Here is a 20,355-nt window from a genome sequence, read left to right as displayed (position 1 = left end):
CAGCAATTTTACGGTAATTATTACTGTTAAACTTAGTTCATTTCAGAATTTTTGTTCCAAACATGCTCCGTTAAAATAGATTTTACGGTAAAAAATACCGGCCGTAATTTGATCCGGAATTTTTACAGTGTAGACACCTTGATCAGAAAAAAGGTATGCACAAAAATATCGAGTTATGTTATTATAGTGTTTTGCACACGATTTTTAATTATAATAATTTTATGGCAGTTACCTGTTCATAGTGCAAGATTGCTTCTGTATAAAATTTAAGCCCCATCACCTCTTCGTCTTCTCGTCCATATCGAAACGTAAGAACAACTAGAGCAAATAGCTTGCTTGGTTCTATCTGTGTTGTTTCTGATGCAGTTAAAACAACTCCATCAATAGGTTTTACTACGCCACCTTCCTCAACAATCAATTCTCGTCGGCTGAGGTAGACTGTCAACATGCCATTTGGGCTCTGCTTTTTCAAGACTCTGTAAATAAAATTAGCAATGATCAGAAATAGTTCATGCAGCTATTATTTTATTTTATAACTTTCGTTGAACAGCCGACCCAATTTTTTGAGTTTACGACTACTGATGTTCAACGCTGGAGCCTTGTAATTGTGAACCCAATACAGAAGACAAGGAAACTCCTGGATCAAGTATGGGGTGAAATTTGCCTCAGTGGAGTTACTTTTGTGTAGAACTAACCCGCATTTGTGTTACATGAAGAGGAAGACCACAAGAACCTCTTACGGTTAATCTTACGGAAAAGGGACTCTAACCCATGATCCGTCTACCCCTGACGATACTTCGCGTCAACACTGTGGTTGGTGCAAGCCAAATGCGGATTCGTTTCGACCAACCATCGCTGGGGATTCGAGCCCGTACACCTCATTGGAAGGCGAATGCTCTATCTCCTGAGCCATCGTGGCTCCTATAGCTATTATTTGCTCCATAGTGGCTGATCGTAAGACCCGGCTCTTAGAAAGACATCACTGACATCGGTCAGCAAACCCCACCGCAAAGTTCTGGTGGCATATCTTCGAATAATCCTCAAAAATATTTTTCAGATCGTCGTTACCAATAGTTGTAGCTCTAGTGGGACGTAAATAAAAGACTATTACTTCACTTATTATTTTTATGCAAAAATAAAACACCCTGCAACAGCATGTTGTAGGGTAGAGGGTCCGTGGAGGTTAAGGTGTTTTAACTTCGTGACTAGCGGCATGATGGTGGCAATGTGGCCAGCATTGCGCACAGATCATCTTTACTTGTCAGACAATCTGATACCTATCGGTTTGAAACTGGACGGGTTTCAAGCCGTCACCAGAAATCGAGCCCCAGACTTTTTTTCAAAAATATAATCTTTTGATTTTTATAAACGAATGTAATATTTATGCATAAAAGTCGGTTTTGAAATTTGTGGTCACACTTGCTTTTTAAAATGAAGAATACAATTATGCTTTCAAATTCAGAATGAATTCAATTATTTTCTTTTGAAATTTATATTTTAGTTAAGTGATATACTTTTCCTCCCTTACAAATTATTTTTTTTCAAAAAAGCATATCTTTTTTGAGTTCAAAATTAAGAAAGTCACAAATTATTAAAAAAAACATTTAATTTTTAATGATAATGTTTGATAGGATTGTTAATCAACTAATTAGTTTAGAAATATACTGTCAAAGTAATTTATTTATATTACTTTGAACTATTTTTACTTTAAACTAATTTTTATAACTGAATTTAAATTTGTTTTCTTTAAAAGATTTTCTGATGGGTACATTAACAAAAAATAATCGAAACAAAAAAATATGCTTTTATTTTTCTAGTATCACGTATTATAAATTATAAGTTCCTCATAAAAATTTTATGATTGCATTTGGTTTTAAAAAATTTAAATCAAAATAAGATAACCTTTTTACGAATCACAAATCTGTGTAATTCAAGATTTTTGAAGTAATTGTTAAGAAATTTCAATTTTGCTTTTTTTGCAGACAGGCTAATTTACTTTTTCAGAATGTTTTAAAAAGAAAAGACGAGAAGATATAAAAAAGAAGAATTATGAAGAGCATCTAAAACGTTTTAGTAAACAATTTACTCTCATCTGATTAATAATTTATTATAGTTCTATCGAACCTAAAATTAAAGTTAAATTATCGTTTTTTTTGTCCGGTATAGTACGGAAAGATGTTATTAATGGGTCAAATTTCACACATTTTTTATTTTGTTCATGTCAATATACATGTTTTGAATAGGTCGGGTGCTTTTTTATTTTTTATTCAGTATCACCTTAATACGAGTCGGTAATATGTTTAAAATTTTTGTCAGCATGATTTGAAAACCCAAAATGCTGATTAGAATTTAATACAGATCACAGAAAATACACTAAAGAATTTTATGATGTACCGTGGCCTTCTAGACGAAATTAATTATGTAGATACTTAACTAATTATAGATTTGATTATCTCTGGTAGGTTTTCAATAAATCAAATACAGCAGCCAGTTATCAAGAATGCGAGAAAATCATCAATGGATGCAAATTGTTGGAATCTTGCTCATAAATTCAATTTCGACAATCACATAATTATTTCTACATCTGTCACATCAGCTCATCTTGATGTCCTGGAATCTTGTTTTCTTCATATGAATGCTGATTCCTTTTTTAGCGACACTAGTTCCCCACCAATACTCCGTAGCTGGTTTAAAATGCATTTTAATCTAATTTGCCCTACTCGGCCACTGTGGTTTTTTCTTGTTCTGTTTCTCATCTTTATTTTTTCCTCGTTTGTTGGTAACTTACGATTTATACTTCAAATCATTTTTTCTTTTTCTCATTTACGTCTGGCAAGTTTTGAAAAAGAGCACCTATTTTTGAAGTGCTTTTGCAACTGCCTGCTGCTAGTTGTTTTACAGTAAATTTAAAATGAAAATTCTAACAATGCACGCTTTCTCTAATAACGAAAATATTTGTTTTTCTCTGATTTTAGTACAAAGAAAACTCCATTGCGATCAAAATGATGTATAACAGTTTTTTTTTTATCATGGTTAGAATTCTATACATACATCATAAATGTTTATGTGTTTATTGAGTAGAGCAACGACAGACTTGATGTTATAATAATCAATCATTGTTGACACTTTAACAACCTTTGCGGATATGAATATAAAAAGTACATTTTCAGGTTCTTTCATTTCTCTTAAAAGAAAGAAGTTGTTGTTGGAGTAGGAAAATGACGGAGAGCTTGTGAGTTAAGAAAAAGGATGTTGTTCTCTCAACTTTGATTAAAGTATTTAAAATTGACTTTTTTTTAAAGTTAAAGATATTTTAAAATTCAGAATTAATTACACCCTGCCTGCTAAAAATAACAGAGAGCTTTCATTTATAATTTATGGTCGAAGCAACAACATGAAATATCCAAAGAATATTAGGATGGAGTGCAACACACTCTGTTAGAATTTTAATTCTAAAATTATGGTGAAATAATCGGCAGCAGTCTATCCGGCTAATTAACTGTAAAATTTACGGAAAAATAACATTTTTTACTGTTACCATTTTGAAAAGGTTTACAACTAGTCTATGGTCTTAAAACCGTGAAAAGAAGTTTAATCGGACTTAGGAGGTAGGTTTGTCTTTATGTAATGGATATGCGTTGAAAAGAATAAATGAATTATTGTGGTGCCAATACTGGGTCTCGAACCCCCTGTTTTTTGGGTCATGGAACTGCCTAATTAGCCCTCTCTGCTATAATATGTACACAGCTGAAGGGAACTAATTTGCTTCACTGGGTGGACTTAGTTGGTGCGATAAAATTATTGTTGTTTAACCGTATAGGATGAACGCAGTTAGTAACCAGTCTTTTTTCAAAGTTAACAATTTGAATACAATCTTATTTATGGTAATTTGACAGCTTTGTTTGAATACAACGACACTTACTAAGGGGACAAAAGCCATATCACACCCCATAGGAACCTTAAAGAATAAAGGTCATAGAAAGGATAAGTGATCATTGTCACGTGACGCTTGTCAAGTGACGGGTGAAGATATTAAGAAACCGTAAACAGAAATTTTTACTTCCTTTTTTATGGGGTTAATTGAAATTAAGATTTCATTTTGTTGACTTTACTTATTATATCCTGGAATTTTAAAATTTATGCAAGAAATACTTAACTGAAAAGTAAATTTAACCGAATAAATGATTATGCCACGCTCTAAGGTATTATGATAAAATTACTAAACTTTTCTATATTTATCAAATTTTATCAAAAATTATAAAATCATTTCAAATTTTATCATAAATTGTAAAATCATATCAAATTTTATCATATTTTATTGTTAATTTTACCAAAAACATTACCAAAGCGCTTTGGTACTATATTCTGGTAATTTTAAACATAGTTAATTTCTCTGTGTGAAAAATGAAAAATTGCATGGATGGTAACAATTAATATGCTTCATGCACATTGAATTCTTTCATAAATATTACATATTGGTACTACAAAGTTATTCGCTAATTTTGTATTTTCAAAAGACTACCTTGATCGTAGTTTTTTTTTTTTTTTTGCATCACAAGGATACCAACAATGAAAGTCTAAACATTTGTCAATTTTTCACTCTCGTATACTAAACTCTCACTTTCGGCGATTCAGAAATCCTTGAACTATATTTCGTTAATTTTGAGAAGTATTTCGTCCCGAAATCACTTGATTTGCGATGAACTCTCAAATATATGACGAAAATGTTTCCTCATTTCGTACTTCATCGTAATGCATCGTGGGAGATCGTCAACTAAAATAACGAAAGTAGGATGGAGACTAGACGATCGAATTTAATGTCAAAATAGTCAGATAATTTCTATTTTAACCACTCGGTTCTCCTAATTCTTCTTCTCTTCCAACATTGATTATTTTTTTGACTACGAGCTGAGCCGACTATTCTTAATCATGGTCAAGGAGTTGGCTTTGTACCAGGAAGATCCCGGGTTCGAAATCCGCTTTGGGCATGGGTGTAATTTATCTATCTGTTACATTTGTCTTTATTGTTTTATTAAGGATACAATGATCCAGCTGTTTGGCGCTCACGATAAAGTGATTATTAGGAAAGTTAGATACATTCGGGAATTGCGAGATTTTTTTTGTTAAAAGACGAAATATTTCTGTACTAATGACGAAATTCGTTACCTCGCAGAAGTGACGATAGTTCTTTCGTCACTTTGATGAGGAAATGTTCGCTCGGAGCATATACTCGGAAACTGTTTCGTCAAAAACTAAGGAAGTTTTGTTAAATTTAAGTGTCAATTTTTTACAGTGTTCAAAATAGTCAGATAATTTCTATTTTAACCACTCGGTTCTCCTAATTCTTCTTCTCTTCCAACATTGATTATTTTTTTGACTGCGAATGATAAAAGTACAAATTTTATTAGCACTTAAAATTTACCATATAACAATTTCCACAAATTAAACTATTTCAACAACAAAAAAAAGCATTTTTTTCTCTGTAATTTGAATTCTATTTATATATTCGCATCATTCACTAGGCATAGACCTTAACTAGTGTTTCCTCAAATATAAGATAAAATCTTGAAGAGTATCCAATCCGAATCTTTTCTTGTTTCTTTAGCAATCAGATTAGAGTTGAGAGTAAAAGCTTTATTGCTTTAGAAAAGCTACAAATCTGATTTACACTTCTCTGAACTTCTTATTTCAAGAAACCTCCTGAAATCTTTGGAATCTATCTGAGACTTATTTTCTTAGAGTTGGTTCGGGAAATTGCAGAATTTTTATTTTAAATTCCCTTCGATCCATCCACCCATATCAAGCGCAGGTAGTAAGCAAGAGTTCTTAAAAAATAGAATTTATATTGAAAAAAAATACTGTCAGGTTTTAGAAAACCTCAAATTCTCAGAGGTTTGCTCATAGCATTAAGATTTGAATACTATAAGGAGTTTAGGAGTAACCTTTGAAAAATAAGAATACAGTAAGAGAAATTACATTTTCAAGTGTTTTTTTAATAAAATTTTATAATTAATATATAATAGAATTTTAAAAATACTTTTTATCTATTACTACATAGAATATAAGTAAAAAAAGAAGTATTATTAAATTAAATTGTACTAATAATGGGAATATTTTTAAAATTTTATCATGCAAATGTTATATACGTCAACAGTCAATTTTATTTTGTTTTATATATATATTTTCTGCAACCAGCGTTGTACAGACAACACACAATTTTGAGTTTACGACTATAAAAAGTCGACTCCGTAGCCTTGAAATTTTGAATCTAATCTAGAAAACAAGGTATTTACTGGACCAAGCATTTGGACAAACTATTCTTCGTGGAGTACTTTTTGATGGAACTAACTCACATTTGCAATACATGGAGAAGAAAACCTTGAAAATCTCGCACGGCTAGCCAGACGTCAAAAGAGTTCTAACTTGAAGTACGTCTACCTCTGATAATATTTTACGTCAGCATTGGGGTTGGTGCAAGCGGGGAGTAAAATCAGTATATCGACTAGCCATCCTTGAGTTTCGAACCTGAGTTACTTCATTGGGAGGTGAATGTTCTATTCCCTAAGCTACCGCGGTTCATCGTTAGTCTATTTTATAACAGTCGTTGAACAGCTGACCCAGTTTTGAGTTTACGAATACCAATATTCAACTCCGAACCCTTGAATACAAGGGAACTCTTGGATCAAGTATTGAGAGAAACTTACCTTCTTCGTTGTGGGCTTTTTGATGGAATTAACCCGCATTTGCGTAACACGGAGAGGAAAACCACGAACAGTCTATCACTGAAGATATTTTACGTCAGCAATGCGGTCGGTACAAGCTGGGTGCGAAATTCGTATCTACCAGCCGTCACTGGGATTCGAACCCGGTTCACTTCATTGAAATGCGAACGTTCTATCCCCTGAGCCACTCCTGCTCAATAGTTAGTCAATTGAAAATTCCGGCTCTTTGCAAACGCTCCCACCATTAGGCTATGCCCCAAGGAGAATTAAAAAAATGTCTAGTATTTTTCTACTCTGCCTGATGTTTTTTTTAAACTATGTCTTTCAACTAACTAGGTATGGGAAAAGACTTTTTCAATCGGGCTGAATTTGTTTTGGTTTCTGTTAAACTTTTAATACTACTACTTACAAAAGCCTACTCCAGCCATATTGCAAACTGTTTGAAAAACCAAGCGAATTGAAGAATGAATGATATATTTTCTAATTTGCCTAAAGATATATGGACTCACTGTAGTAAGTCTAAAATTTAACATGCTGACTAGAAAATACTCGAGACTTCTTTAAGTAGCTTGGCACATTGCAAAATGACGGCGTCCAGTTGCAAAACGCGAGATTTTTTCAAATAGCTAACGGGATATGTTTACATAAATTTTTACCACATTGTTACTCTAGCCACTGTGGTTCAGGGGATAGAGAGCTTGTCTCCCATTGAGATGACCCAAGTTCGATTCCCGGTAATGGCTAGCTGATATTTACCGTCCCTCCGGTTCCTACCAACCACATTACTGATGCAAAATATCCTTAGTGGTAGACGTATCATGGACTCGGACCTCTTTGCCTTTGGGCTAACTTCGATTGATGCTTTTAGTTTTCCTCTACTTGTGATGCGAATCAGACTAGGTTACACAAAAAAGTCTCTATGGTGGCTAGTTTGTCCTAATATTAGATCTAAGACTCCTCTTGTCTCCTGGGTAGAGTTCAAAATGACAAGGCTATTTACTTGAATATTGTCGTTAATCCAAAAATGAGTTGGCAGTTCAACTCACATTATAAATTAAAATTTTATTGTTCGATTTGCTTAGTTTGTGTTTCATGATTGAGTGAGAAAAAAAAGTGTAATCAAAACTGCTATAATATAGTGACATTTACTGTGTTTCTTTCTCTATGGGAACACCAAAAAGCAAAGTATATTTTACCGAAGTTTAATATTTTTTAACAGAAGCATCATCACCATAAAGTACGATAATTTTACTAGTTTATTTTTCTCTGTGTAAAATCTTATTCGAAAAATAAGAAGTATGATTTAGAAAAAATATTTTAAATATGGGAATGTAAAAAAAAATACTTTCATATACAAATAATACTGAATTAGAATCAAGCAAAATTTATTAACCATAAAAATAGAAGATGAAAAGAAATATAATCGGAATAAAGCTTATTTTCAAGTGAAAAAAAAGAATTTTATCTACATCGATGAGTTATTTTTATCTACCTTTTTATGTAAACATAATTTCTAATTTTTTGTTCGCCATCGTATGATGCTGATGTGTAAAGCGAAAGAAAAATTGAGAAGATGCGTTTCTAATAATTGTTACCATGGAAACGCGTATTTTTTGGCAAGGAATAAAATCATATTCTGTTGGCATTTTTCCGATATGTTTTTCAGAAGCTAGATGTGAGTATTATATATCCTATTCCCAGCTTTTCTTAAGAAAAAATCTGCACTGAAATTCAAAAGGATACATTATTAGCGTATAGCATGTATCGTTTCATAAAATAAGCTATTCATATCCAGATAGAATTTTATAATGCGAAAAAAAATTCAAAAGAATGTCTGAATTGTTAGAAAAAATAATGAAGAGTTCTATGATCTTGTTAGCTGAAAGTAATATTCTTCGATAAAAAGAAACATGAAGAAAAAATTAAAGTTTAAAATGTTTGCAACATTGTTAAAACAGTCATTCCATTAATAGAAAGTATTTTATTTGTTGTAATTATGATTTATTTTTCAAGTTCTTATAAGAATGCAATAAAAATATTTTTTTCTTCGTATAAAAGCTGTATATCTTAACGATATGCGGTCACTTTATTTCAGAAGCCTAACACTTCGCGGTCACTGCGTTACAGAAACCAAACTCTTTGTGATTACTACGTCCCCAAAGCGTAATCCGTTGTGGTCACTACGTCAAGGAAGTTTAACCCTTTGCGGTCACTACATCTATAAAGTCTAACCCTTGGCGGTAACTTCGTCCTCGAAACCTAACCCTCTTCGATCACTACGTCCCTGATGCTTAGCACAATGCTGTCACTACGTTTCCGTCCGAAGCCTAAACCTCTGCTATCTCTATATCCCCAAAGCCTAACCCTTTGCGATCATTACACTCCAGTAGCTTAACCCTTTGTGGTCGCAAGTCTATTCTCGGTCATTCATGTTTTTTTTAAATTTTTTTTTACAATTTAGTTTGCAAGTCTGCTTTTAGACACCACAGAAAAGAACTACACTGTTCTTATATACAATAAAAACTTTTGGTATATCGTAAAACCGAAAACGGTTGCAAATATTTTAAACCAAAATTGGTGTTGTGAAACACACAATTTTCTGTGTTCAGTAACGCTAAAATGTGTAATAACGTAAAAATGTTGTACGTATAAGAGTCAGTGTACTCATTTTTACGAAATAATAAAGTAAAAGTGTTATTTTACAGTTATACAATAAAAAGAGTTATTCAGTAAAAGAGTTATACAGTAAAAAGAGTTATTTTAAGATTCCTGCACATATTAATTCTCAAAAATAAAACTAAATTGGGAATGCAACAAGCGACTTAACACAAGCGTGACAAAATTATTTTGTGCTGTTGATAGGCATTTAAAAATTGAAATATATTTATACTTATTACACAACTAAAATATACATAGATTTTGTAACAGTGAATTTTTGTGCCAGACAACAACAAACTTAAACGAACTTGTACTCTGTTATAAACAATTTGCTGATTATATAAAAAGAACGCCAAAATTTGTGTATTCGGTTGCGAAAATAATTCATGAATAGTGTCAGGGCTCGTAAACTTGTTCGAAGCATTCTCAATTATTGATGTTTAGATTTAACTACGTTTTTTAAAGTCTGATAAACTCTTAATTTGGTATTAAAGTGCTCTTTCACACAATTCTTTTGGGTTGATCAACACCGAATTCAGAGAGATACTCCCCAATTTTTGCAGTGTAGTATTAATCGAAACTGTTCACTGATGTCGATTGGTTTTAGAGATGTATAAAATCCGAAATAATGTTTTGCAAATTGAATTTAAGTATGATAACGATTGTCCATTTTAAAAAAGAATAGTTTTCTCCTTCATTATCTTGTTTATTATGTTCATGAAACAAAACAAAAATCCTATTCCAGTATGGCAACTATACATGAACCTAATAACATGAAATTCCATCAATTTAAAAAGCTAAGTAGCAATATTTTAATATGCATTTGAGACATTTACGTAACTCAGATTATCATTTGGTCTTCAAAGTAAAATACAAGTGGACACTGACCATCTGGAAAAAGTTTGAACTGTATGGTATAAACATCTGTACATAATTTTAAGGAATTTAATTTTTTTTAATGGTAAAATTCTATTTAAAAATACAATTTTTTTAAAATTTGATTTCTTGGAAACTATTCGACTGAGTTGAATCAAATCTTGTATTCTGCCATTTAAAACTGCCTTCCTTAAAATGATGTAAAAATTTTTATACCATACAATTTAAATTTGTTTCTCGGCAATTATTGCTTATCCATTTCGGAGAGCTGTAAAATTCTCTTTCCACAGTATGTTAATTAAAACTATACATTATTGATGCCGTTTTAATAGGTATCAAACCTATTTATATTAGTATATTTGGTACCTATAATACCTATACCTATATTTGGAGCTTATAAAATTATACATTTTTCACAACAATGGATAAACAACGCAATAACTTGAAGTAAAGGCAGTAAGAAAAATTGCGAAAAAGCTTTTAAGATCGCAATGACTTCCGAAAGCAATGGAATTTTGCAAATCTTGCATAAGTTTATAATTGAAAATGCACGTGAAATTTCAACTCTCCAGTGAAATTTTTGAGGGCAGTAAATTGGCCAACATGTTTATTATGCGTATTACAAGTTTAAGAGTTGAAAGCTGTCGATATAAATTATAAATTATATATCGGATTATAAATTTTGTATTCCACCAAACTTCTTGTACATTTTTCTAAACAGTTTTGTAATTTCAGGTTTCTAAATCTTATACATTTTACTCAGCGAAGTATAACGTAAATAAGAAAAGTGAAATTGCAATAACTTGCGAACAAGTTCGAAATTAAAAAAAAGTTCGTGTTAATTTTATAAACAAATTATGGACCTTTAAGCCTGTCAAATTTCAACTCTGTAGTTGTATTCCTGGTGCCTGAGGAAAGGCCCTCAAGAAATTTTTTCGAAACACTTAATAGCTAATAATTCAAACATTAATTATTGAATAATAAATTTTTGAATTCCATTGCACTCCCTGCGTACCATTTTCTACTTGCGATCATAATTTTAAGTTTGTAAGTCATATAATTTTTGTGCAGCAAAACGATATGTAACGTTAAGTTAAACACCTAAAAGACACCTAAATGGTGTCCTTTATGCCTTTCTGATTAGGAAATAAACTGATATAAATGCTATAGGCTAATTAGTAAACCTGGCTCTTTTTACATTTCACCAGTATTATGCGAATTTACTGAATTTGCGAAAAAGCTTATTGCAATAATCCTACAAAAAGGATATTTACAATTTTCCTTAACTGCCCTGTGTATATTACAAACTGTTTGAAGTAAATCGGTATAATTGAACGATAAATTATATATTATCTAATTAGCCTTAATAATTTACTTTCCTTTCAGCTATGCATTAATTTATTAAAGAAAAGGGGTGTAAAACTAATCTATTAAATTAAAATTCTCAGTTTATTTTCTAAACGATTGTTCTAAATTATCTTTGAGATACATTATAGCGAATTATTTCTAGATATTCCTTACTTGCCTTTTCTTTTTTCCCTCCAAAGTTAACAGATGTTAAAAGATTTTAACACTTAATACTTATTACAAGGATTTAATTTTTTGTTGGCTTTGTTCACCGCTTTTTTTTAATCAATTCTAATGAACGCATTATAACCGTTAGATAAAATGTAACAAAATCACCTTTTTTTTAAAAAATGTAATCCTAAATCGCAGCTTTCCGACAAATACTCTAAAATATAAAATAATAAATCTCTTTTACGCAGCTTTAATGAAAAGAAACCTCTTATAGGATTACAGAGATTTTCGGGAACTTTGAAAGATGGTGCTACGACATTTGAATAATAAATAAGGAACTCAAATGCAAAAAGACCTAAATCAAACAAAGAATAATAGTCAAAGATACGCAACGCAATTCTACAAATGCTCTATTTATGGTATATTTCGAGATATTCGGTATATTTTCGAGAAGGAATTTAACAATTCTATTAGTTAAAAGTAGATATTCGTAGTTCTCGAAAAATAATCTTGCGGCAAGCATGCAATTTTTATGTCTTGGAAAAAATCTCCAAGCAATTATTATAATAGCATGGGGTTTGGAAAAAATGATTTAAAAAATCTTTTCTTGCCTGTAAGGTATGACAAAATGTATTTTATTTTAGAAGGTTTAAAATTGCAAACCAGTTTGTTTTAAATAATATATAGCAAAGGTTTTATATATATTTTTAAAAAGTAACTTTGTGCAAAATATTAGGTTATAGAAATTTCAATCGTCACTACATTTCTTTTTGGATTCTTAATAAATTTTGTTTTCTATTTTTCAGAGCTTCAAATTCATACAAAACATAAGATAAGTTGCATATTCATTTTAGATAGAATTAATTTGTTAATTTTAAAAGAATTAATCAGAGGAATAAATCATACACATAGAAAATATTTCTTGATAAAAAATGTGTACTGTATGGTAGTAACATTCTTGAAAACAATAGTTCTGGTAACAAAACCTGAAATATATGGTATTTAAACCATTCTTCTGGCAATTTTTCTGTTCATATGGTAATGTGTGTAACGGAAATTTTGGTTTTCAAAATTATAGTTTTTAAAACGGCATGTTTGGTAAAAAATGCAAAAATAAATTTAACTAAATTTATGGTTTTTATGCCATGCTCTAAGGAATCATGAGAAATTTGGCAAATTTTTCTACATTTACCAAATATCAGATATTATAGAATCATATTTTACTGCTAATTTTATTAAAATCATTATCAAACAGCTTTGGTAAAAGTAACCAAGCTTTTTGGTGTTCCCATAGGTCTTGAAAAACGATAAATTGTACCATATTTTGATAGTGTTGAACATAATTTTTTCTTAATGTATTTGTACAATTTAAATTCCGATATCTTTATCTCGAAGTAATGCCCGAAAATGTTATCATGCATTAGAAATCATTTAATATTATTAAAATAATAATAGTTTCAGCTTCAAAATTTTAATTTTGAATGACAATATTAATAAAAAACTATGATAATAAAAGTGAATAATTGAATAAATAACGCCAAGCACTGAAGTGGTAAGAGATTACTTGATAAAAAACTTCACTCTCTTCAAAAGTATATAAATTGAAAATAGTCGACATGATTTCAGCACTTAAAAATAGGAGGCCATTTTCAAGACTTTGACTTGACACACTTGAAAATAATAATAGTTTCAGCTTCAAAATTTTAATTCTGAATGACAATATGAATAAAAAACTATGATAATAAAAGTGAATAATTTAATAAATAATACCAAAAGCTGAAGTGGTAAGAGATTACTTGATAAAAAACTTCACTCTCTTCAAAAGTATATAAATTGGAAATAGTCGACATGATTTCAGCACTTAAAAATAGGAGGCGATTTTCAAGACTTTGACTTGACACACTTGAATGAATAGAAACAAAAGTGATTTGAAATATAAAGAATATAAATCATTACTTTAGTTAATTTTATGTTTTGCATTTTAAATCATTTTTATTTCTTCTCATCCTTTCTGGCAAGTCTTGAAAATGGGTGCCCATTTTTGAGCGCTTAAACATGTCGACTGTAATTTCCAATTCACATATTTTCGAAATAATTGAAGTGTACAGAGAATAATAATAAGAAAGTTGAATGAATAAATATTTCTGTTACGTACGGTAAAAACAATATTTTGAAATAATATTTTTGCTTTAAATTAAAAGGATAATAATGTTTTTTTATTACAAAATTTTTTGAAAGCGGGAATATTACATTAAAATATATCTAGTTGTCATGAAAATGCGCTAATATTTCTTAAGATTTCAGAAAAAAATTATTTGATGTTATTGAAAATTTTTTACAACGCATTATGGATTGATTAAAACTTTGTAATCTGTCTCAGAGCTTCGAACTGTAAATTCAAATTCAATGATATGATGTGTTTAATAGTTTCAGGCAGTGCCCGTGAATAAATGTTGACATCTTATTAAGACAATGTCTAGAATTGATTGCATCTTTGGATGTAGAGGTCACCTTAACCTTCAATCAAATTTTAGAACTGCTGATACGATTAAAAGGATTTCAGATCCTTTGTTTAATGTTGATTTATATATTTCAGTATAATTTTACAAGTTGATAAACATCATTTGGTGCACATATTATTTTAAAATGGGAATTTTTTTCCATCGTTGCCTGAAATTGTTTCAAACAGTTTATATTTGTGCCATCAATTTTTTTAAAGAGAGTCAGCAACTCTTATCATGTCTATATTAAAGCAGCTAACATTAAAGTAGCCGTTTTCCTGAAATACGATTGATAAACCTCTTTTATTTAAATCGTTTTTATTTCAATTTGTAATATTAAAACCACAAACTTTAAAAGTTATATTAAAAATTGATTTGAAACATATTTCAAAAGACAATATGTAAAAATTTCTAACAAAACTACTCTTCTAACTAACTACTCTTTTTAAACAAAAATAAAATGCGTTCGAAAATAAGACAGCAAAATCGAAAAATATTTGAAGATCAGTGCCATAAAATGTGTGTTTAATGTCCCCTACAGCAAGAAGATAATTTAGTGTCCCTCACAACAAGATATGATGTCCATCACAATAAGAAGACATTTTTATGATTAATAATTATAATTTTTATATAAGTTATAAATTTTTCAAGTAATTATTTTATTAGAAAAATTTAAGCTATTATGAACGATATATTTTATTTAAGATATAAATTATTCCAATAAAATAATTTTTGATTATAAGTTTATTATTGATTTTAACGCATTCAGTTGAGTTGAAAGAAATATTTTAATTTTATGAATATCCAAATTCAATCAATTAACAAGTTGATGACTCATAATGAATGACATTTATTCAACACGTGGTTATCGAAATTACAATATTATTTCATACTTATTATTCAATAATACATTTTAACATTACATTATTATTATACATTATTATCTCATAATTATTATTCAATATTACATTTTAACATTACATTATTATTATTATAATTATAATATATTATTATTTCATAGTTATTATTCAATATTACATTTCAACGTTACATTATTATTATTATTATTATACTTTATTATTTCATAGTTATTATTCAATATCACATTTTAACATTACATTATTATTAAAATTATTATTATACATTATTAATTCATAGTTATTCAATATTACATTTTAACAATACATTATTATTATCATACATTATTATTTCTTAATTATTATTCAATATTACATTTTAACATTACATTATTATTATCATGCATTATTATTTAATAATTATTATTCAAAATTACATTTTATCATTACATTATTATTATATATTATTTTTCACAATTTGATCCCGTTAATGGTATGCCCTTTTCTTATTCCAAACGCCTCAATTCTAAATACAATGCTGCATTAATACTGCATAAGGCAGTCTAGTGGAATGTATCCTGTTTTGCTTGAGAAAGCGAATTCATTATTATCGTGTGGAAAATCAATTAATATAAAAGATACAGATCTTTCCTACATTAATCAACTTTTTTAAGCATTGAAATATTTATTTTCCTTCTGTATTAACTTAAGTAAGATGGAATAATTTTTGCCCTTGTACAATATATTTATTCTTAGTAATTCTTCTAAAAGAATAGAATCTAAGATAAAAAATTGAAAAAATTGCACTTAGCTATAGATTATGCTTATCTGGTTTTATTTGATTGCTATAATTAGATTATTTATGATCAAAGAATTATACATAAATTAACGATCTTAAATACTAAAACTCAACAGCTGGAAAAAAAATATTTCAATTTCAGCTCCAAACCATAATTTACAAGAGAAATAATCAGCATTTATTTTTGTTCTATATAAGTTGGATATATTCATTAACTTGTAGAAAAGAACAGCATAGATCATAAAAAATTCTCTGAAAAACTCAGAATAATATTTATATTAAAAAAATAACTTCTACTTCTATTAATTAAGACTCTTTTCTACCTTTGAGACTAAAAAAAATATGACAAACTTTATTTTTCTTGCAAAACTATTTTTGTATGCCGTGAAGAGTAAATGGCTGAAAAAGTTCTTCAAAAAAATTAAATCTTTTGTCTTAAAAATGTTGTTAAAAGAAGAATAGTGTAAGTAGTCTCTAAGTATATACATAAAAAAAATCTTTTAAGAAGGCTTTATTCAAAACAATTTCTTTAGATCAAAAAATTAGTCCCCATTTTTTGAAAATACGGCATGGCAAATTACTTGAAAGTTCAAAGAAATGTTAAAAAGTTATAGGGGAAACATAAAATGAATAGGTTTTATCTTTAAACCGCGAAAGAGTAATTCAATTTTTTAATCAATATATGTTAAAAAGAAATTCAAATAAATGAAATTGTTGTTATATTAGACTTTTGTTTAAGAAAAAAATGTTTTAGTAAAGTAAGAAACTTTATTTTTTTCTCTAATTTAATGATTTGTTGAACTGTTAATATGCAAATTTGAACAACGCATGTACAATTAATTTTTTTGTCAATTCTTAGTTCTCATTTAAGGATTGATCAAAAAGAAAATTTGCGAAAATTTTATGTTTCTTTATGTGTAAGTTTTTTACAATTTTTTTTATTTATCGCATTATATTCTTAAAAATTTTAAATATTGTAAAAACAAGTAAGATATTGTTGAAACAATCTTAGCTTTTGTCCGTAGGAAATTCAAAACCCAAAATAAAGATTTTTTTTTTAAATGGCTGGCACTTGGGGGTTGTCACATTCGCCACAGGAATGCCAGAACTGCTACTCTCTTCTCGTTACCCAGTGGGCACCTGTGGCGAAGCGACGGCGGTAGAGCAGCGTCGCCCACGTCACATAACCACAAACTCGTTTATAGGACGTGCCACATTCACACAATCACACACAAAGGAGAAAGGACATAGAGCACAGAGAGAAAGAAACACCCATGCCCTGAGCAGGATTCAAACCCGCGACCAGCGGCTCCGCAATCAGGCACGCTAACCGCTGGGCCACCAAGTCGGCAAATAAAGAAATTAACTTTCTTGATAAATTAAACATTACATAATATTTAAAAGTTCATATTTACAAATAGCATGAAATATTTAACTTACGATTACAGAATTAAATAATATTACATGAAAAAGCATTTAACTATACAGCATTAGCAATAATATAATTTATAACTAAAGTTTAGGCGCGTATAAATGTTTTTAATTCATTCAAAAAATAATGTAGATTTTCCCCCCAATAATTTTACTGAATATGTAATAAATTTAAAAAATATCGCAAAATTGAAATAAATAGCTTAAAAATTTAAACTGAAAAAATAAATTTTCTTACTTTTACCAGTTTCCATAAAAGTTTAAGTACACATAAAAATAATTATTCAAGAAAAATTAAATGCAAGATTTTGATAATTTATTTGATGAACCACTTTTTTTAATCAACTGGAACACACAGTTCTCCGTTAAAGCTGTCTGTTCTCATGTACTGCTGGTCATTAGACACTCCACACATTTTTATGAGTTTTGACCTGGACTAAGTGGGAATAGTGTGATAGTTTAAAAATGTTGTTTGCAATTGAAATTGCAATTTTTTTCACCACCGAACAACAGATCAATCCATTCATAGCCGTATTACAGGTACAGTGCGAAAAAAAAGAATAGATCTGAATGGATTTTGATCATTCAAGGACTTAATCTTAGTGGTTATCTGCTTTAATTTGATAACTATTGCTTTTCTTTTACTTCGAATCTTCGACATATCTGTTTATTACCCATATAAAATAATTGGATAAAAATCTGTATTATTTTGAAATTTATTGAAAAATTTCATGTGTGCCAAATGGCGTATTGTATTTAAAGGATATAAAGTTTAAGAAATGATTTTTCTGTTGACTAATTAAATATAACTATAAATTCCAATAATACGAAAAATATATTACTTTTTCTTTTCTGTTTCAGCTTATATTTCTGGGGGAGCTTCAGAAATTGTTGAAAACTGATAAATACAGTTGTAACAATTTTTATAAAATGTAGGCTTTGATTTAGTTTCGAGTAAAACTTGAAAAGTAAAAAAAATATATATATTCTCCAGCTTTCGAACAATATAAATGATAAAATCAAAAATATTTATCATTAATTCTTACCAAATGTGAATTAAGGTATATAGAAGAACATACCAGGGGAGGGGGAGCAGCGTGCGGTTGCCTAGCAACTTGCTCCTGACTTTCATTTGAGGATCCGGATCTATTTCTTTCTGAACAAAAGAAAATTTTTTTCCAGGATGTTTGACAGTGGGAAAGACAAAATTTCACCCCACACATCCACCCTCCTCTTGCCCCTTTCACCACTTACGTCGCCTCTATAGCATTCACGAGAAGAACATATCCTTGAATGCTCACTTATCAGAAAATTGCTGATGCCAATGTGCTATTAGAAAAGATACTGGCAGATGCTATATTCTTTATTCTGTTTTTATTTCTTTTTCGCTACTCTTGCAAGGTATTAGAAGAAGTGTTGGAGATCGATAGTTATCGTGAAACCAATTATGGATAAGGGTGTAACGAAGGTATGGCCTCCTCGATTATGGAAAGCGTTTTTTATGGAGCATAAAAATAGGTTTATTTTTTGGTATTTAGAAAGATATTGCTGGCACAAAGTTATTGTACGACACGTGGCAGTTTTCTTTGCAACAGCACAATACAATACTACGATATACTATATATATATATATAAATATATATATATATATATATATATATATATATATATATATATATATATATATATATATATATATATATAATATATATATATATATATATATATATATATATATATATATATATATATATATATATATATATATATATATATATATATATATATATATATATATATATATATATATATATATATATATATATATATAATTTTAATAACATCTAACATATATATACATCATTTGCTTCCATCTAACATAATAACATCTATCTTCTAAAACTATTTATGATCAATTTTTTAAAATTATCCAGTATAATATTACCTTGCGCACATCCATTTCGGGCCCATCTTTGGTAACTAACAAATCAAAACTCAGAATAACAAATCACTTCAGCAGTGCAGTAAGAACGACACTTTAAAACCCTCTTGTTACACTCAATTTGCGCTTTTGTTTTCATCTTTTGTTTTCATATTTTGTAATCTGGCAATCTTTCTGCGAAAACATTTTTAAATCATTCTTGAAAAATATCTGTCCATGTAAGTTGTTATGATTTTGCTACTCGCTTTATAGTCCCCCCTTTTTAATGTTTTTTCTTTTTCTTTTATTTTATTATCTGTTTTTACGTGTTATTTTTACTTATTTTTAATTTTTGTGATCTATTTTATTTGTTGTTATTTTTATAAAAATTTTTTTTGAGTGCTCCTCACACTATTGTATTAATATATTTTGCTTTGGCTTTATTGATGCAATATCAGAAAGCACTCTGTTTTGCGGATATAATCGTGTGGGCTGAAGAAAAGATTATATCTTTTCTTGCGGTTTTTTAATTAATATATATATATATATATATATATATATATATATATATATATATATATATATATATATATATATATATATATATATATATATATATATATATATATATATATATATATATATATATATATATATATATATATATATATATATATATATATATATATATATATATATATATACACTAGAGGGCTACGTCCCCTGTTTGCTAACGCTCTCCAACCCTCGTTAATTGCTACCCAATTACATTCTTGTTCGCTTCGTGAACAAAATTAAAGTCGTTTTCCTGGAGATTTTCTGGCAATTTTTCTGCACCAACATCACATAGAGAGAATATGACAGGATTGTAAAATCTCAGAGGTCCTTATTATCAGCATTATAAACTTATATAAAGCAATTTTAACGCAAAAAATATTATAAACTTATATAAAGCGGACTATATTTGAGGGTGTCCCTTGATTCTCGCCAAGTTGTGATCTCGGTTGATCGCCAAACTGGGCCATGTTGGAACCCAATCGTGATTCTGATTGGTTTAGATTTTAGCGTAATT

At 29.2% G+C, this 20,355-nt stretch overlaps 2 protein-coding genes across 2 annotated transcripts in view; one reads left to right on the top strand and one right to left on the bottom strand.

Annotated features, from left to right (window-relative positions):
• LOC107447722 (arrestin homolog) overlaps window positions 1–20,355 on the bottom strand; it is a 101,161-nt gene that overhangs the window by 37,664 nt on the left and 43,142 nt on the right. Inside the window, exon 2 of the mRNA XM_071177571.2 lies at window positions 233–476. Coding sequence (XP_071033672.1) covers window positions 233–476 — 244 coding nt within the window. The remainder of the gene's footprint in view (window positions 1–232; window positions 477–20,355) is intronic.
• LOC107447723 (katanin p80 WD40 repeat-containing subunit B1) overlaps window positions 16,377–20,355 on the top strand; it is a 208,029-nt gene continuing 204,050 nt past the window's right edge. The window contains exon 1 of the mRNA XM_087157399.1: window positions 16,377–16,394. The gene's annotated coding sequence lies outside the window, so the exon portion shown is untranslated. The remainder of the gene's footprint in view (window positions 16,395–20,355) is intronic.

Source organism: Parasteatoda tepidariorum, chromosome 2 (assembly GCF_982258835.1).
Source record: "Parasteatoda tepidariorum strain Cologne lab strain chromosome 2, Ptep-v5.0, whole genome shotgun sequence".
In the NCBI taxonomy this organism is placed as follows: domain Eukaryota; kingdom Metazoa; phylum Arthropoda; class Arachnida; order Araneae; family Theridiidae; genus Parasteatoda; species Parasteatoda tepidariorum.
Note: the sequence above shows the minus strand (reverse complement) of the source record. Positions and strands in the feature narration are given on the sequence as shown.